Consider the following 21260-nt stretch of genomic DNA (forward strand, 5'->3'; position numbering starts at 1 on the left):
TCTGCAGCACACTGCCCTCTCAGACTTCTAAAACAGCTATCACACACGTGGTATCATCATATCCCTTTGGGTGGGCTTTTGCCAGAACCATCTGTTCTTACTATCAGCTCTTATCTCAGACCATCATGGCACTAATATTGTCTCTGACTATCAGAAGGCTTTTCAAAAATATCCTATTTGAGTGCAGAACATCAAGTTTAAAAAAAGGAGAGGAGAGGTGGGGAGGGAGGCTCAGAGAGTCCATTGGCTGGAAAGGAAAATAAAACTGTTAAAAATATTTAATTCAGGGCTCTTATATGTAGCTTTGTCATATATGCTGTCATTTATAGACAGGGGTAGGGGCAGGTTTTGTGGTGCCCAAAGCTTACATAATTCAGAATGTTCTACTTAAGAACGCATGTGTGTGTGCCAGGTCACTTCAGTTGGGTCTGACTCTTTGTGACCCTATGGACTGTAGCTCACCAGGCTCCTCTGTCCATGGAATTCTCCAGGCTGGAATAGTGGAGTGAGTTGCCTTATCCTCCTCCAGGGGATCTTCTCAACCCAGGGAAACTGAAGAAAATCAGAACGTTCCCCTTTTTGTTTTGTCTCTGTTGTTCTCTTTGTTCTGTGAATTGACTGAAGAGGTTGCTGAAGCCATTCTGCAGTACCACCCATCTGCCCTGAAAGAACTTTGACTTTACTTGATATTGTAAAATAGTTGTTTCTGGGCAAACCCAGGTAAAATCTCTAAAACATAGTGTACTGTGTTGTATTTTAATATGCTCAATAGTTAGTAGCCCACAAACTTCCAAGAGAATCACAAATACTAGCTTGATAGTTTCCCTCCAAGTTCTGCTTCTTTTTGTAGGTAGACCTTAATGCTTTCCTGGTCAGTAAATATAGAATCACCCCTGGGATCATTAAGCATGAAACACGCTCTGTCAATAGTTCTGAAACTTTAGTTTGTATGGGAATCACCTGGAGAGCTTGTGTAAATGATCCATCAGCCACACACCCAGAGTCAGATGCCTCAGGTATGAGGTGGAGCCCGGAATCGACCATTCTCTGGAGTACCACCAGTGATGCCTATGCAGGTAGCCAGAGTATCATACTTTGAAAAATACAGCTACTGAGAAATATTTCCTGTAATCAGAGTTCCTCTCATCTCAGCATTTATGTACTTTCTATAAGCCTTATCAAACAAAACTCAAGGGGCAGAATACACATTCAATAGAAATGGGGTAGGGACATCCTTGGTGGTCCAGTGGTTAAGAATCTGCCTTGCAATGCAGAGGATCTGGGTTTGATCCCTGGTGGGAGAACTAGGATCCCACATGGAGTGCAACTCAGCCCATGTGCCACAACTACTGAGCCTATGAGCTCCATATCCCATGTACCACAACTAGAGACTCTGTGCGGGGCCAACGAAAGATCCTGCCAGACACAACGAAGATCCTGCATGCCCCAACTAAGCCCTGATGCAGCCAAATAAATAAATAAATTTTTAAAATGGGGTAGTCAGTAAGAAAGGCATATCTGAGAGGAGTTAGAAAATTCAGAGCTGGGGCCAAATCAGAGGAGGTCCCAAAGCAGAGCATGACTGGAGAAAGGTCCAGAAGAAGCTGGAGACAGGGCTAGAAAAGGATCCTACAGACTGCCAGACAGCTCTGTCTAATGCTTTCTCTGTGTTTGTTCTGCACCAGAAGAGCCTAGACAGGGATGGCTGGGATTCTTCCAGGATCAAGGATGGCTTGATGGTCTCAATTATCATTTCTCTGTGATCTGGAGAAGATGTTCAGTGCATGCTGAGGCAATGGAATGTAAAGATTTGGTGTGTAGATTCCAGCCCTGCTACTAACTGGTGGCAGGGCCCTTGTCAAGCTCTTTAACCTCTTAGAGGTTCAGTATTTTCATCTGTTAAATGGGGACAGTGATGGTACTTATCCCATAGGATTGCAGTGAGGATGAAATTAATTAATATGTACAAGGCACTTAAAGCATTGCCTGCCGTAAAGCAAGCACTCAGTAAGTTCTCACTGTTTTTACCTAAAGCTTTTCCTTTTATCCATTCAGAATCTGCTTTCCCTATAATCCAAAAAATACTAAGTAGCCTGAGAGAGAGCTCTCTGATTATTTATCAACTATTCTGAGTTCTTTCCTGTTATGTAAATAGCAGTTATGTTCTGAGTCCTCGAGAAAGACAAAGCTAGGAATGAAAAAAAAAAAAAAAAAAAATCTCTCCCAATGAAATGCTCTATATGTAGAGGGTTATCTGACACTGATGAGTTCCCATTGACATTTTAAAAGCCTTTAGGATTTGAGTATTTTTTAATCCTGATTCCTAGCTAGTTTTATTTATGCATGTCAGAAATAACTTGAATTGTTGCATCTGTTTAGCTCATCTGGATCCCCCCCGACAGATGGTTTGCTGCAGTATGTATGAGCTTTCATTTTATAAGCTGAGCTACAGCTTATAAAAATAAATCATCTCTTTTCCAAGGGTGTGTTAAAATATTTTTTTCTGGGAATTTTGACTTCAGTAATAAAGGGGATAAATGGTTAGTGATTTGGTCACACTGGTGCTTTTAGCTCAAGTCCACTGTTCATTCTCCTAAAAGTAAATGCTAAATACAACCGTATAATTATCTCTTTTGCCCTCTTCCCTTTTACCTGTAAGATGAGTGCAAAGATGGATTCAAAATATGATGTACTAAGTCTCTGGAGGCCAGAGAGGAATGGCCTCTCAATTCAGACTCTGAAGCTCCCCAAGTCCTATTAATGCGGATCCCGTTGGAAGCTCTGCCATCTGTCATCCCAGTCAGACAAAAGAAGTGTCCCATTGGTGGCCATCATCTGAGTAAATTAGGAAAGGGTTGGGGGAAAGGCCAGAAGGAAGGCCTGTGCATCTGTGAGGAGAGAATTCACACTACTGGCATGACGATGCCCATGGGAACCTTTCGGCAAAAATGGAAAATGTAGCAGTGAACAAGCCTCCCTAGGTCGGTGTTCTATTTCAGTTTCCTGAGCAGAGCGAGGGCACAGGTGCTTCAAAATGCGAAACTGTGGAAAAGAATGCATGAAAATAATGTCCTTTGTTTTATTTCCATAGGTGCATGATTTCTGGCAAATGAGTTCCCAAGGATTGTTTTTTAAGGAGCTCTCCTGTGTCAATCAGATCATGGAAAGTGCTGGCAAGGGCAGGCCAGTGGTGCGTCCAGCAGAATATTCTGTCTGGCAAAATTAGCAAGGGACTTGTTATAGGGAAATGCAATGCATCTTCTTCACCATGACAGTCCCCAATGATCATGAATTTATCCAAAGCATACAAGTATCTCTTGCTATTCTCTTAGTTATAAATTTTTCTGAACCTTTCCTGCAGCAATTTCCATTTCCAACACATTTGTGAAGCTCTAGCATTAACTGTTTACTTCTACCTAAAGCAGCAATTCCTTTTATTTGTCCCAAACTCATCTTCTTCAAGGCCATGGTTGCTCTGCCCATAGCCTGTTCGCCCTTGCTGCCCCTAAGCTGGTCTGTTCTGTCCAGAATGAGGTGTCCTGGGTTTATTTATGCATAGATGAGGGTTTTTATAGTAAAACTCAAATGCTTTTCAGATATTTCTCTTTATAGCCAGAAGAAAGACTTGAAATATATAACTAATCATATTCTTTGAGACATAAATAGTTTGTTTTTCCCAATTTTCCAGACTTTATCTGATTTTAGCAGTATCTTAGAATTCACCAGATCGTTGTGACAATGGCATTTGATGTGAAAGACTAGAACTTCATTGCTTGAAATTTTTCTGGACATAGTATTTCAGACTTGACTTATTGATTAATGGACACTTTCTGATTTAACATGTGTCTAAAACTAAACGAGGATCTAGGGAATACAGAAATGAGCATAGCACAGTTCCCAGTCTCAAGAAAGAGTGTGATGGTAATTGAATTCAGTACAACTTCACATCCTTTTCTTTTGCTTTTCATCATCACAAGTTTCTACCTCTATTCATCATATTGGATTATGTCCTAAAGGAGTAGTCTCCTACTTAAGAAAGTAACAGTGACAAGAGAGGCATTTTGAGAAGCTATATTCATTTGCTTTGAAGTCTTGAGATACTTTACTAACTCAGCTCTTATTAGTTCATAAACTTTTTAGTAAGTATCTTCAATTGGCTCAACCGTCTCCTCATGACCCAAGCATTTAATGTGGTTTCTGGATATTCTTAAATTGCCTGGTTGCAAGGGGGGTGTGGGGGTGGGGTGGGGCCAGTGCTTAAAGAGCCGCTAACTCAGATGCCCTGTTTACACTGATCAGGTCTGGAATGAGAGGATATTGAACGTGGCCAGGAAACTATTACAGCACACTGTTATTTATTTAACTATACAAACTTCATCTTCTTCAAGGTCAGGGTTTCCTGTGATCACATATGGATGCTGGTGACTTTGTGCAGCATGACCACTGGGCATAGAGTCCGCCCAAATGGTGACCCCACTTGCTATAGAGGTGCTAACAGCACAGCTCAACCTCAACACTAACTGGCAACCCTACTAAGTAAAGGATTTTTTTTTAATATTATAATTGCATATTTGAATCATGAAAGGTTCATTATAGGTGGAAATATCAGCACATATAGTATTTTTCCTTAGTTGAAAGAAATAACACTTTTCCCCAAACTCTTGTCATTTCCTATGCTAAAATGCGGCTGATATTTAATGAAGAATTCTTTTAAAATTAACTAGCCTGGGATTCTCTAAGCTCCCACAAAGTAAGATGATAAAATTACCATCATAATATCATTTTTGCCAATCAGTAAGATTCATTACAAGCACACAACACAGGAAAGAAGCAATCCCACAACACCATGCAGGGATTTCTCATTAAAGGAGACAGTGAGGTATTTCGAGAAGGAGATAAATAGAAATAATGTATAGATTCTTACCCTTCCTCCTTGCTGATTTACATTATGCTGTGTAGTTGAAACAACAGGGGGATTGCAAAAACTCTCATACAATTAATGCCAAAATACCAAACCTCTTGTTATGCTTGGTTGACTGTACATTCACAACAACACACATGAAAAAATGGCAATAGAAGCACTGTTAGTCTTTTTCTTTTTCTGTGTCTTACACCTTTTCATGTGAGTCATTTCAGAGACTCAAATTTATTTTTTATGGTAAACAGCATTTCTGAGAATATACAATCATTTTTTTTAAAGGAAAGCTTTCTCCATCTGAAAAATGTATATTGCATCTTTTTTGCTCTAATGGTGAGATTTCCTGCTCCATCATAAAACATTAAGGTTTAGGCGGTGTTTATTTCATAGACTCATCAAGGAGACTTTTAGGACTAGGAAGAAATCTTAAGGGTTATATAACTCAACTCCTTCACTTCATAGACAAGTACACTAAGTTCAGTTGTCCCACTTAATTTTGCTTTCTAGTTTGCTGCATCTCATAAAAGTAATTTTTTAAAGAGGAGAGAGTATTATGAAGGTAACAAAACAGTGTGTCGGAAAATGGAAAAAAGGACGGTAGAGAAAGATGGACATCCTTCCTCTGTATGGATGGATAAATGGAGCAGGAGTTATGTCAGGTGGGCAGGATGCAAAAAGTAAGAAGAGCCGTTTCTTCTCTATTTTCAGCAGTTGCATTTTCAACTGAGCAACTACAGCAGTGGGGGAAGGGCGAGGCTACCTTCACAGAAGCAGAAAAGGAAATAAATCAATAGGAATCCTGCTTCATCTAATGCTCTCCCCTCCACACTTCCCCACCCCCATGTGGTCTCTTGGCTGTGGAAATGGAGTGGGGTATGGGGAGAATCTATCCCCTGTTATTTAGCTTCACATTTTGTGTGCGTTTCTCTGGACTAATACTACTGCAAGCTGTAGGCAAATTATCAATTGCTAGGGATTTTTAACATGTTAAATATGCTGATTCACAATGCATTTTCACATTTAGATTCACACTGGGGCCTCTTGGTAATTAGTTCAGTGAAAGTAAAAGTGTTAGTTGCTCAATCCTGTTTGACTGAAGCCCGCCAGGCTCCTCTGTCCATTGAATTCTCCAGGCAAGAATACTGTAGTGGGTTTCCATTTTCTCCTCCAGGGGATCTTCCCACCCATGGATTGAACCCAAGCCTTCCACATTGCAGGTAGATTCTTTACCACCTGAGACAGCAGGGAAGCCCAATTGGTCCAGTGATATCTACCTATTAATGTCACTGCTCAGTAATTCATTCTGTTTTATCCAAACTGAAACATTGAGAATATATCTTTGTTAGAAACCATTAACATGCTCTTCTCTCTACTTAGATGGTATATTAACTAGATTGAAGAAGCAGAAAGAAGAAATTGTAGAAATAATACTACCCTACATTTTGGGCAAACAGTGTATTTCAGAGAACTCTCAAACACCCCTTCTCATTGTGCTTGCATGCATGCTAAGTCGCTTCAGTCGTGTTCGACCCTGTGCGACCCAATGGACTGTAGCCTACCAGGCTCCTCTGTCCATGGGCTTCTCCAAGCAAAAATACTGGAGTGGGTTTCCATGCCCTCCTCCAGGGGATCTTCCTGACCCAGGGTTTGAACTGGCATCTCTTACATCTCTTGAATTGGCAGGCAGGTTCATTACCATTAGCATCACCTCGCAGGTCCACAGCTTTTCATTATATCCTGTGAAATGAAAGTATCTCCTGCCATATTAATAAACAAGAAATGTCACAATCATCACTGATATCTGGCCTCCAGATGTGAATGAGGACTCCCAAAACTGAGATCCAGCAGATGCTGCCATCCCCACAGAGATCGCTTAAGGGCTGGGGGAATGCAAGAAGCAAGGCGAACTAGGAAACAAGATTAGCCCCAGACAGCTGAAGTGCATGTGAAAGGAATGAACGCAGTGAGCCCAGAGGCTTGCATCCTCCCGTACATACAATGCTAAATTCCTTAACTTGACACCTGTTCTTTGACGTTCAAACTGCCTGCTCCCTTTATTGCAAACTTCCTGACTTCCCCTCCTGCCTCCTTAGAGCAGTTTTCTCAGAACTACTTCCCAGATTTGGAGTCTTAAACCTTCCCTCCAAATAAAACAGCTCTGTACTTTCAGGCTGTGACTATAATTTTTAGTTGACAATCATGATAATCCTTTGAGGTAGTTTGATGAGTGTCTGAGTAACCTGTATGCAGGTCAAGAAGTAAAAGTTAAAACCGGACATGGAACAAGAGACGGGTTCAAAATTGGGAAAGGAGTATGTCAAGGCTGTATACTGCACCCTGCTTATTTAACTTCTATGCAGAGTACATCATGTGAAATGCTGGGCTAGATGAAGCACAGGTTGTAATCAAGACTGCCAGGAGAAATATCAATAACCTCAGATATGCAGATGACACCACCCTAATGGCAGAAAGTGAAGAGGAACTAAAGAGCCTCTTTTTTTTTTTTTTTTTAACTGATTTACAGTTTATTTTTTTTTTAATTTCATTTTATTTTAAAACCTGAAACACTGTATTAGTTTTGCCAAACGTCAAAATGAATCCGCCACAGGTATACATGTGCTCCCCATCCTGAACCCTCCTCCCTCCTCCCTCCCCACACCATCCCTCTGGGTCATCCCAGTGCACCAGCCCCAAGCATCCAGTATCCATGTTCTCCATGTGGCTGTACTAGTTTGCATTCCCACCAACAGTGTAAGAGGGTTCCTTTTTCTCCGCACCCTCTCCAGCATTTATTGCTTTGTAGACTTTTGGATCGCAGCCATTCTGACTGGTGTGAAATGGTACCTCATAGTGGTTTTGATTTGCATTTCTCTGATAATGAGTGACGTTGAGCATCTTTTCATGTGTTTGTTAGCCATCTGTAGTCTTCTTTGGAGAAATGTCTATTTAGTTCTTTGGCCCATTTTTTGATTGGGTCATTTATTTTTCTGGAGTTGAGCTGTAGGAGTTGCTTGTATATTGTTCAGATTAGTTGTTTGTCAGTTGCTTCATTTGCTATTATTTTCTCCCATTCTGAAGGCTGCCTTTTCACCTTGCTAATAGTTTCCTTTGATGTGCCGAAGCTTTTAAGTTTAATTAGGTCCCATTTGTTTATTTTTGCTTTTATTTCCAATATTCTGGGAGGTGGGTCATAGAGGATCCTGCTGTGGTGTATGTCGGAGAGTGTTTTGCCTATGTTCTCCTCTAGGAGTTTTATAGTTTCTGGTCTTACGTTGAGATCTTTAATCCATTTTTTTTTTATTTTATTTTTAAACTTAACATAACTGTATTAGATTTGCCAAATATCAAAATGAATCCGCCACAGGTATACATGTGTTCCCCATCCTGAACCCTCCTCCCTCCTCCCTCCCCATTCCATCCCTCTGGATCGTCCCAGTGCACCAGCCCCAAGCATCCAGTATCGTGCATCGAACCTGGACTGGCAACTCGTTTCATACATGATATTTTACATGTTTCAATGCCATTCTCCCAAATCTTCCCACCCTCTCCCTCTCCCACAGAGTCCATAAGACTGTTCTATACATCAGTGTCTCTTTTGCTGTCTCGTACACAGGGTTATTGTTACCATCTTCCTAAATTCCATATATATGCGTTAGTATACTGTATTGGTGTTTTTCTTTCTGGCTTACTTCACTCTGTATAATAGGCTCCAGTTTCATCCACCTCATTAGAACTGATTCAAATGTATTCTTTTTAATGGCTGAATAATACTCCATTGTGTATATGTACCACAGCTTTCTTATCCATTCATCTGCTGATGGACATCTAGGTTGCTTCCATGTCCTGGCTATTATAAACAGTGCTGCGATGAACATTGGGGTACTCGTGTCTCTTTCCCTTCTGGTTTTAATCCATTTTTTTTTTATTTTATTTTTAAACTTTACATAATTGTATTAGTTTTGCCAAATATCAAAATGAATCTGCCACAGGTATACATGTGTTCCCCACCCTGAACCCTCCTCCCTCCTCCCTCCCCATACCATCCCTCTGGGTCGTCCCAGTGCACTAGCCCCAAGCATCCAGTATCGTGCATCGAACCTGGACTGGCAACTCATTTTATACATGATATTTTACATGTTTCAATGCCATTCTCCCAAATCTTCCCACCCTCTCCCTCTCCCGCAGAGTCCATTTTGAGTTTATTTTTGTGTATGGTGTTAGAAAGTGTTCTAGTTTCATTCTTTTACAAGTGGTTGACCAGATTTCCCAGCACCACTTGTTAAAGAGATTGTCTTTAATCCATTGTATATTCTTGCCTCCTTTGTCAAAGATAAGGTGTCCATATGTGTGTGGATTTATCTCTGGGCTTTCTATTTTGTTCCATTGATCTATATTTCTGTCTTTGTGCCAGTACCATACTGTCTTGATAACTGTGGCTTTGTAGTACAGCCTGAAGTCAGGTAGGTTGATTCCTCCAGTTCCATTCTTCTTTCTCAAGATCGCTTTGGCTATTAGAGGTTTTTTGTATTTCCATACAAATTGTGAAATTGGTTGTTCTAGCTCTGTGAAGAATACTGTTGGTAGCTTGATAGGGATTGCATTGAATCTATAGATTGCTTTGGGTAGTATACTCATTTTCACTATATTGATTCTTCCAATCCATGAACATGGTATATTTCTCCATCTATTAGTATCCTCTTTGATTTAGGAGCCTCTTGATGAAGGTGAAAGAAGAGAGTGAGAAAGCTGGCTAAAAACTCAGCATTCAAAAAACTAAGATCATGGTATCCAGTCCATCACTTCATGGCAAATAGATGGTGAAACAATGGAAACAGTGAGAGATTTTTTTTTTTTTTTTTTGAGCTCCAAAATCACTGACAATGGTGACTGCAGCTATGAAATTAAAAAACACTTGCTCCTTGGAAGAAAAGCTATGACCAACTTAGACAGCATTTTAAAAAGCAGAGACATCACTTTACCAACAAAGGTCCAGATAGTTGAAACTATGGTTTTTCCAGTAGTCATGTATGGATGTGAGAGTTGGACCATAAAGAAGGCTGAGCACCGAAGAATTGATGCTTTTGAACTATGGTACTGGAGAAGACTCTTGAGAGTCCCTTGGACAGTAAGGAGATCCAACCAATCAGTCCTAAAGGAAATCAACCCTGAATAGTCATTGGAAAGACTGATGTTGAAGCTGAAGCTCCAATATTTTGGCCACCTGATGTGAAGAGTTGATTCATTGGAAAATACCCTGATACTGGGAAAGATTGAGGGCAGGAGGAGAAGGGGATGACAGGGGAGGGGGATGGTTGGATGACATCACTGACTCAATGGACATGAATTTGAGCAAACTTAGGGAGATAGTAAAGGCCAGGGAAGCCTGGCATGCCACAGTACATGGGGTCACAAAGAGCTGGACATGACTGAGTAACTGAACAACAACAATGGTGTTACTCTCCATTTCACAGCACAAAAAATTGAATTTACATGGTTAACAAATAGAAGGGTTTGGGGGAAGAAGACAGAATCATAGAACTGGAAGGCATCTATTTCTGTTAACTCAATTTGAAACTAAAATCGTTGAGATCTGGAGAGGTTAAACAGATTACCCACATTGTACTGAGTATTTGATCTCCATCTGCTAGTGTCCAGGCTGCAGTTTTTGTCACTATGATTCCCCTCTCACAAATCAGTAAAGATGTGTTAGAGCAGAATAATGGTATCCATGTCAGGCAACACATTTTTAACTGGTGTCTCCTTCCTCTTGTCTTAATATATGGACACCAGGTCACTTGAGAAGTGACATAACATGATTTTTTAATGTGAATGTTTAGTGGTCAGGCTGACCCAGCACCATTCAACTTGGGTAGAGAAAATAATTTGAAAGTATGAAAAAAAGCTCTTTCTATCTGCAGGGTTCCTTCAGTTTGATCACTGTAAATTCATTACCACTTTTTCCCCCTGATTTTATTTATTTTTTCCTTTTACTGTTATTCACTGAGCATCTTCTAGCCACCAGAAAAGCACCCTTCTCTATGCTCCATGAGCATTCCTCTTTTTCCTTTCTGATTCTGTGGTGCTGCTTATGTTCAATTTCTGACATCATTACCCTAGAAACAGAAACCCCATATGGGAGACTGCTCTATTCATGAGTTGATAAATGTGATCTTAACAGGGTTTTTCCAAGGGGACTTTGTGAGCTCAGATGGTAAAGAATCTACCTGCAGTGTAGGAGACCCGGGTTTCCTCCCTTGGTCAGGAAGATCCCCCAAGAAGGGAATACCTCCTCCAGTATTCTTGCCAGGAGAATTCCATGGACAGAGGAGCCTGTTGAGCTACAATCCAAAGGGTTGGAAAGATTCAGACATGACTGAGAAATTAGCACTTTCACTTTTTTCACTTTGTGAGTCAAAAAGTTGATGGTCAGTCCTACAGGTTCAAGGACCTCTTCCCCTCCCCGTAGCTTCATAACCGATGTCATTTACAAAGAGAATAAGTCTACAACAGAGAAGGACCCAAAACCCCTCTCCTAACTGCTTCAATCACGAAAGCTACAAACTCAGTGCCTCTATGATACTGAATGAGAATCCCTGAACTTTTCATATCACCTGTCTCTCATTTTGCTGTGCCTTCTTTTCCTACGATAGTCTCCATTCTTTCCCTTCTCTCTGCCCCCTCTCTTCCACATTAGCTGATCTTTTTCTGTACATTATTCTATCTGCAGCATAATAAAAACATATACTAAAAGAAACATAACATTTTCCAAACTGTTCCCTATCTACCTTTTCTTTCTTGACCACATGAATTGCTACTTCCTTCAAAATCCTTTCTACAGAAGTTAGCACTCAGTTTTTAGTCCATTTTCTCAACGTCTTCAGCTTTATGGTTTGTATCACTCCTTTGTCACCTCTTAGATGTGGCCTCTTATTATTATTATTTATCTATTGATGTCTCTGTTCTGTTTTCTCCCGTAAGATGGTAAGTTCCTTCCTTGACGGCAGTGATATATGCCCTCGGGATCTACTAAGGTATCCTCCACAGAGTCTATTATGAATACAATAAATATCTGGCAATGATGCCTGCCTTTGTGTTTGGTGGAATTTCTCTGGCTTGAGCTTTCTTGATTTATTTTATGTTGATTCTGTTTTCATTTTGAAGATACATGAGGGCAGGAGCGACTTGAACTTAACAGTACGAGGTGTTACAAGCATCTTTTCATATCTGGAGATGTTTCCAGCATCTCCACTTTAATTTATAGTTTGGGTGTGCCAAACTAATCATTCAGGCAAGAATTTTCATTACAAATATTATAAACCCTGTAAAGTTGAATGATTTTAGGACAGGCAGTTATAATTTCCCTTCCTGTGGGTTAAATAAATTTTCTTCATAGAGAAGTTGTACCTTTCCATGCAAATGAAGACATTATCATGACTTAGGCAAGGCTTTGATGATAATAATAGTGACAATTACTGAGTTCTATTTATATAGCAAACATTGTGCTTAGTATATAATAATCTCATGAAATGTTAACCACTTTAATAAGTACTGTTATTTTATGCTTGTAAAGAAATTGGAGTTTGGAGAATTTAAGCAACTAACTCAAGTTAATGTAGCTAATAGGTTTTGGAATCCAGACGAGGATTTGGGAAAGCCCTCGTATTTGCACATTATAGGAGCTTGAAAATGTGTAATGATGATAAAATATTTTCCTAACCTCCTTTCCTTACCCAAGGTCATATTTAAGCTATGTGTTCTATTGAAGTATGTATTACAAAATACATGTTTACCAGTTTTAGTTTAAGACGTTATCCCAAGATCCTAAGCTAACACTTCATACTGTAAAATTTGGAACAAATTACAATAAAAATTGTAATGGAATATAGTATCCCTTCAAAGTTTTTCCACATTATTTCCATTTAAAGATGCAAAGATTTCACTAGATAATATGTCTCTAAATAATATCTTATTTATATAGGACTTTTAAATCCTACAAAGAAGTCATAGTGGTTATAGTCTCTCCAAATCATATCTTCTAAAGCTTTGGTTATATTTATATGTCTGATGAATGGATTCTGTTCAATGAGAATTTGATGTTTTTAAAGTCCTGAAATGAATGCTCAAGGATTATTGATCTGAACCACATCGACTAATAGTTTAATCAACAGGTCACCAACAAACAGCAATGTGAATTCAATTGATGCACTGTTGTGCTTACATTGCAAAATGATTTATTTCTTTCCCAGACATAATTATAAAACCATAAGAGATATTCAATCATATGTTGGACTTTTCTAAGAATTTTATTAGAACTTGTTTTTAAACCTTAATTGAAATGTTCTGGAGAATAACCTACATGAAACCCAATTAGAGCATAGTGGTGGTGCCTTAAAAGCCAGGAGACTTTGTCTAGTTAGTGTAAATACCATAAATTACTGGCTCTGGAACCAAGAGTTACATTTTCCCATGCTTAACATCTATTTAGTAAATTCCTTTGCCAATTGACTTAATGGTAGTATCAGATCAGATCAGATCAGTCGCTCAGTCGTGTCCGACTCTTTGCGACCCCATGAATCACAGCACGCCAGGCCTCCCTGTCCATCACCAACTCCCGGAGTTCACTCAGACTCACATCCATTGAGTCAGTGATGCCATCCAGCCATCTCATCCTCTGTCGTCCCCTTCTCCTCCTGCTCCCAATCCCTCCCAGCATCAGAGTCTTTTCCAACGAGTCAACTCTTCACAGGAGGTGGCCAAAGTACTGGAGTTTCAGCTTCAGCATCATTCCTTCCAAAGAAATCCCAGGGCTGATCTCCTTCAGAATGGACTGGTTGGATCTCCTTGCAGTCCAAGGGACTCTCAAGAGTCTTCTCCAACACCACAGTTCAAAAGCATCAATTCTTCGGCACTCAGCCTTCTTCACAGTCCAACTCTCACATCCATACATGACCACAGGAAAAACCATAGCCTTGACTAGATGAACCTTAGTTGGCAAAGTAATGTCTCTGCTTTTGAATATGCTATCTAGGTTGGTCATAACTTTCCTTCCAAGGAGTAAGCATCTTTTAATTTCATGGCTGCAGTCACCATCTGTAGTGATTTTGGAGCCCAAAAAATAAAGTCTGACACTGTTTCCACTGTTTCCCCGTCTATTTCCCATGAAGTGGTGGGACCGGATGCCATGATCTTCGTTTTCTGAATGTTGAGCTTTAAGCCAACTTTTTCACTCTCCACTTTCACTTTCATCAAGAGGCTTTTGAATTCCTCTTCATTTTCTGCCATAAGGGTGGTGTCATCTGCATATCTGAGGTTATTGATATTTCTCCCGGCAATCTTGATTCCAGTTTGTGTTTCTTGCAGTCCAGCGTTTCTCATGATGTACTCTGCATATAAGTTAAATAAACAGGGTGACAATATACAGCCTTGGAGAACTCCTTTTCCTATTTGGAACCAGTCTGTTGTTCCATGTCCAGTTCTAACTGTTGCTTCCTGACCTGCATATAGGTTTCTCAAGAGACAGGACAGGTGGTCTGGTATTCCTATCTCTTTCAGGATTTTCCATAGATTATTGTGATCCACACAGTCAAAGGCTTTGGCATAGTCAATAAAGCAGAAATAGATGTTTTTCTGGAACTCTCTTGCTTTTTCCATGATCCAGCGGATGTTGGCAATTTGATCTCTGGTTCCTCTGCCTTTTCTAAAACCAGCTTGAACATCAGGAAGTTCACAGTTCACATACTGCTGAAGCCTGGCTTGGAGAATTTTGAGCATTACTTTACTAGCGTGTGAGATGAGTGCAATTGTGTGGTAGTTTGAGCATTCTTTGGCATTATAGTACTCTCAAAAAATTGTTAACAGGTCTAAAACATTAACAGTTTATGCTATAATACCATTATCTCCATTTTATAGGAGAAAACCCCTATTGCAGTTTTATGAGTCTTTGACTAATACAAAGTATTTCTTTTTTAATGCAGGTAAATGGTTTAACTATGGAATTATCTTTCTCGTCTTGATTTTGGATCTTAATATGTGGAAGAATCAGATATTTTATAAGCCTCATGAATATGGACAATATATTGGCCCAGGACAGAAGATATATACAGTCAAAGACTCAGAGAGTCTAAAGGATTTGAACAGAACCAAGCTATCGTGGGAATGGCGGTCCAACCACACCAACCCTCGGACTAATAAAACCTATGTTGAGGGAGACATGTTCCTTCACAGCAGGTTCATAGGGGCAAGCCTTGATGTCAAGTGTCTGGCTTTTGTTCCAAGTTTAATAGCTTTTGTGTGGTTTGGATTCTTCATTTGGTTCTTTGGACGGTTTTTGAAAAATGAGCAAGGCATGGAGAATCAAGACAACACTTACACTCGCATGAGAAGAAAATCCCCCTCGGAACACAGCAAAGACATGGGAATCACAAGAGAAAACACCCAGGCCTCGGTGGAAGACCCACTGAATGACCCCGCCTTGGTGTGCATCAGGTCTGACTTCAATGAGATCGTCTACAAGTCTTCCCACCTAACATCGGAGAACTTGAGCTCGCACTTGAATGAATCAGCCAGCACCACTGAGGGTGACGGGGATCCAACGACTTCTAAAAGTACACCGACGAACTAGATCCACTTTTGGGGAAAGCACAAAGAGCAACCTTGAGTGTAACTTTCAGAAGTTAGTCTTTCCTTTCGTAAATGTGAGGTTTACATAGCGTTAGGTAAAGAAATACAAATGATGCCACAACGGTGCTCAACATGCTTTTTCTAGGACTCATTGTTTTCTATTTGTATTATTATGATACCTGTGCCTACAGTATATCTAACAGTCCTCTAGAGATTGCTTTTCACAGTTGCACAAGCTATTTACTGACTTTACAGCCTACTAGATTAGCTGGTTACCCGCGTATCCAATGTTCAACCATAGTGGTGCCTTGAGACATTAAACTTTTTAACTGTACCAGAAATGAAGCGTGGAACAGTTCTCTAACCTACTTCACATGGGTTTTTTTTTTTTTTTTTTTTTGTATACAATTATTTTGATCTCCACTTGATGTCTGAGCAGAAAACAGATATAGCCAAGATGTGGTTCAGAAAGTATGTCTCGCTTTCTTATTCAGCAGTGGAGTTGGTGACTTTGACAGCTGGACTGCAGAGAAGCACAGTGATTACCTTTGAATTTTTATTGGCTTCCTGCCAAATGCAAATACAGATGCAGAATTCAGTAATAGGAGAACACTAATCCAGCATGGGTCACTACTTGTGAAATGTGACTTTCTCCAACCAGTAATTGCAATTAGATGATAATACGTAATTATGTTTTCCTAATTACAGATAAATTGCTACCTGATTAAAAATCCTGCCCTTCACCTTTGGGACCAAAGGTTGAGAGGCACAGTTAGGTAAACTCTGAAGTGTATTGGCATTTACACAAAGCCCTAGAAAACCAAGGAACTGAAGTTTTAATCATGTGAGGGTTGTGCAGGCTACCATCTACAATATTTGTACATCTTTCTGTAAATATGGCTCTGGACAGTGAAAATTGAAAAACATATGCCAACCCTGAGCAAGGGAACACCTCTAAAAATCATGCCATGGAACTTTGTGAGGTAGCAAAGAAGATGCGCATGAAAAAGTCTGTTTATTGGCTTGTTTTGTGTGTGTGTGTTTGTGTTGTTTTCCTTTTTTTTAAGAACTAAACATCGCACATTAATAAATCAGAATTATACATCAGTAATTATGTGATCTAGTTTTTTGTTTATAATAGAAGGATCAATTGTATCTTAATTTAACAGCAGCCCCCCCCCCCTTTTTTTTTAAACTCAAAGCCAGGCAAGCTAAGAAATGGGACAATCCCAACTTCGTTTTAATTTTGTTCCATAAATTGTGGTTACATGTTTCTTGAGGGGATTGAGGAAGATTCACTTTTAAGGCAGAATTATTTTCTTGTCACCTACCAACATAGCTCTATTTTGTCTTTATGATTTTTTAAAACCTCTCTTGTTTTGATCTATCTGCTTTTAAGCTTGCTGCATGTTGAAATTAGCATGCATAATAGAACTATGCACTTATCTGTCACTTGAGAGTCAGCTTTAATAAACATCTTTCTACCATTGTTTGCTCAGCAATTGGAACCATGCCCCTGCTGTTTCTTTTACCTTTAATAGCATGCATGGGGTACTTAGGAACATAAATATCTCTGACACTAAAATTGCAGAGATCAAGCTCACTATGGTAACCCATTGCCCCTTCTGTGCAAAGGAACTTACCACATTATCCCTGATATGTAGGAACACTGGCCATTACCAAATCTCCATAGCATGGAGCATTCAACTTTTGGCTCTGGGACAAGTAGATAATGCCACTTAAGACTATATTTTTATTTTTTTCTGAAAGTCATTGTCTTGTAGAATGAAGAAGGAATTGATTTAGAAAGTGGGTGTTATTATCCTTATGTAGTCCTTATTAAAATATTGAGGATCTTTACATGGCTCTTAAGGAAGAAGTACTTTATTAAGGAATCTTGTCAGCAGAGATAAGATAAAAAATAAACCAATCCATCAGCCTTAGAGCACTATGCTTAGGTGATTTAGGGGGTTTCCTGGAGAAACTGGATATCAGCTGATATGAAAATATGTCTTTAAAGTTTCCATGAATTTTAGTATCAAATGGAATAATTTCCAAGGATGACATTTTGATAGTCAAACAAGATTCAAGCCTTCAAAGGCTTCCAGTATTCAGTTGTATCGACCACTCTTGACCTTTTCACCTGCACATGGGTCTCCCTCCTTCTGCTACCTCTTTTGTTGTATTGTACATTCCATTTGCACCTATTCCAACTAAAGATTAGGAAATGAAATAAAATCAAAGTCAAAATCACACCCATCCATGCTTAGTCTCAGATCTGGACTTATATATGTCACTGGGTTATGACTCCAATGAGCTTTATGAATACCAAAACTTTTGGACTATCAAGGACACTTAAAAAATATGTAGTAAATTCAGGAAATGGAGAGCTAAAAGAAGAGCATTAAAAATTACTAACCAAAATTCTAAAGAAAGCATAACAAATGTGATGACTTAATTGCTGTGATGCTTAAGGACTATAAACAATTATATTTCTACTGTTCAGTAATTATAGTATTTTCTTCTGTGCAGTGTAGAAATTGTACTAATTTGACATGATTTTAGTATCCTATATCATAGAGTACTTCATTAGCAGTTTAAATGGAAAATTAAATAAACACTTGAATTTATGCCTTATAATCTATTCCTAGACATAAATCTTATCATCACATACCCATTTAAATCATATAACCACAGTCATTTATCTCATCTCCCCGTGGTGGCTCCTTATTGTGTTCACGTATCTTCTTGCACATCTAAGATCATCAGTGAATCCTATTAAAAATGTTAAGAATTATTTCTTCTTCATTTATTCTGAGTCCTCAGACACAAAATCCCCTGTCACGTTTATAGCATCAGATTTCACATGTAGTGTCCAGCAGCACTATCTGCTGACAAGACAACAGAAAGTTGTTCAACACAGACACTCATATCTGAAAGTAAGAGTCGATAGCACTGTCATATCTCATGACTGGGCTCTACGAGCAATTCTGTTATACTCTTTGGCTGTCTTATGAGGCCCATGCATTCACGCTAAGTCACTTCAGTCATGTCTGACTCTTTGCAACCCTATTGACTATAGCCCATCAAGTTCCTCTGTCCATGTGGATTCTCCAGGCAAGAACACTGGAATGGGTTTCCTTGCCCTCCTCCAGGGGATCTTGCCAATCCAAGGACTGAACCCACATCTCCTGTGTATCCTGCTTTGCAAGCGAGTTCTTTACTGTTGAGCGACTGGGGAAGATAGTTTATGATGCCAACTGTATTACCTGGCACTCAGCCAAAATCTCAGCACCCTACCATTTCTTACCACTTACTTGTCCTCACTGCAAACTGACACTTCACTCTTGGGTTATTGTTGTTGTTCAGTCACCAAGTTGTTTCCAACTCTTTGCGACCCCATGGACTGTAGCCTGCCAGTCTCCTCTGCCCATGGGATTTCCCAGTCAAGAATACTGGTGTGGGTAGCTATTTCCTTCTCCAGGGGATGCATCCCGACCCAGAGATCAAACCCACATCTCCTGCACTGGCAGGCAGATTATTTACCTCTGAGCCCCCAGCGAAGCCCTCATTCTCGGGTGCTGCTGCTAAGTCACTTCAGTCATCTCCAACTCTGTGCAACCCCATAGACAGCAGCCTACCAGGCTCCTCCGTCCCTGGGATTCTCCAGGCAAGAACACTGGAGTGGGTTGCCATTTCCTTCTCTAATGCATGAAAGTGAAAAGTGAAAGTGAAGTTGCTCAGTCATGTCCAACTCTTTTGCAACCCCATGGACTGCAGCCAACCAGGCCCCTCTGTCCATGGGATTTTCCAGGCAAGAGTACTTGAGTGGGGTGCCATTGCCTTCTCCCATTCTCAGGTATGCAACCCCAATCTGGGTATTGTGCTTTTATTGACTTTTCTCTCTCAGGTCTCCACCTGTGACTTTCTATGCTATCTGGCCTGATTTCCCCCAGCTTTGTTCTGCAGAACCAAACTCCATCCATGCTCTTCCATCTGCCTAACCTTCTCTTTCTGTTATAAATATCCATGTCATTTTCCAATTATCTTCAACAAGAGTGATTTGTAAGCCACAAATGCTACATCTCAACTTCTTTAATTGTTCAATTATAGTACAGCCTGGTCCAGCCTGAACGGTAGAAGCCAAAGAGTCGGCCACGACTGAGCGACTTCACTTTCACTTTATCTGGCCTGATTTCCCCCAGCTTTGTTCTGCAGAACCAAACTCTATAATCTATTAACTACTCTGCCCTTAGGAAGGAGAGAGCAATTGAATTAATTTTGCAACAGATAAACTGGCACTTTTCTTCTTTATCCCTATTTTTATTTTTAAACATGTTTGTGTACATGCGGTTGTGATTAACGAGAACAAACATAGATAAGAGACCCAAGGTCAGGTGTATTTGGCTTGCTACCGTTCAGGCTGGACCAGGCTGTAGTATAATCAAACAATTAGAGAAGTTGAGATGTAGCATTTGTGGCTTACAAGTCACTCTTGTTGAAGATAATTGGAAAATAACATGGATATTTATAACAGAAAGAGAAGGTTAGGCAGATGGTAGAGCGTGGCTGGAAATGCAGCAAGGAAGTCTTGGAAACGAAAATGGCAGTTTTAGTGCAAATGGGCCTTGAAACTTCAGGGAATGGAGGGTGGCTGTTGTCAAAGGAACTTCAGCATGAAGTTATCATGAGGGCAGTACTCCTGCCTGTTAGGCAAGAGACTCAAAAAGATGTTGAATACAACTGAGGGGGTGATGCAAAAGGTTGGATGGTTTCCTAAGCATCCTTACACTCAAATGATGCCGCATCTGCCCCAGGGAGTGTGGTGAGACTCAAAAGTGGGGATATGAGACCTTGGAAACAAACTACAGACATAGGTGTTGGTGGAGGGGGCAACACGAGAATAGAAGGACGAAATCAACGTGTATCAGTTGAAAGGCTGCAGCTCCCGTGATGAGAGATCAGACATGAGGGCAATGTCTGTAGTGTATTATTAGCATATAAAAGCTGACATCTTGTGAACAAAAATATCTTGCAGATCCTTTGGGATAGACATTCTGAAAATTTTTAGTGAGAAACACTAAAAATTTAGTGAGAAACACTAAAAAAAGTTAGATAGGATTATTACTATTTTAACACATGTAAAATACCACTGATTCTGAGTGTGAAGTATCAGTTACTTCAGAGACTATGAAACACATCTAATATATTTCATAGGCTTATTTCTAAGCTCTGTCTTCTAACATAATTTTTCATAAGGTTTCAAGTTTTTTAACACCACGTAATTTTACTACTAGGTTTTTTAAGGGCTTAACCTGCATGATTGAGAAGGACCACTATAATTTACAGTTGAGAACTACAGTAATAAAACAAATTTATAGATGTTCCTCATCTTAAATATTTTGTTCTATCTAGATCTTTGTTCATTCTTCATATCAATATTATACCATTTTGATTATTTTCTATGTGCAAACAAATTATCCCATTTAATCCTCCCATTAACCATTAAGAGTAAGTATGAACTCCATAGACTGTAGCCCTCCAGGCTCCTCTGTCCATGGGATTCTCCAGGCAAGAATACTGTGGTGGGTTGCCACTTCCTCCTCTAGGGGATCTTCCCGACCCAGGGATTGAAGCTGCATCTCCTACTTTGGCAGGTGGATTCTTTACCACTGAACCACCTGGGAAGCCCTAATTTAATCTCATAGATGATGAAATAGGT

At 39.8% G+C, this 21260-nt stretch overlaps 1 protein-coding gene across 9 annotated transcripts in view; it reads left to right on the top strand.

Annotated features, from left to right (window-relative positions):
- Positions 1-16649, top strand: part of TMEM117 (transmembrane protein 117) — a 625554-nt gene extending 608905 nt beyond the window's left edge. For all 9 annotated transcript variants that reach the window (XM_055581373.1, XM_055581380.1, XM_055581359.1 and 6 more), the window contains one exon: positions 14893-16649. In XM_055581373.1, the coding sequence (XP_055437348.1) occupies positions 14893-15539 (647 nt within the window). In that variant the 3' untranslated portion in view covers positions 15540-16649. The remainder of the gene's footprint in view (positions 1-14892) is intronic.
- Positions 16650-21260: the final 4611 nt, after the last annotated feature.

Source organism: Bubalus kerabau, chromosome 1 (genome assembly GCF_029407905.1).
Source record: "Bubalus kerabau isolate K-KA32 ecotype Philippines breed swamp buffalo chromosome 1, PCC_UOA_SB_1v2, whole genome shotgun sequence".
Classification (NCBI taxonomy): domain Eukaryota; kingdom Metazoa; phylum Chordata; class Mammalia; order Artiodactyla; family Bovidae; genus Bubalus; species Bubalus kerabau.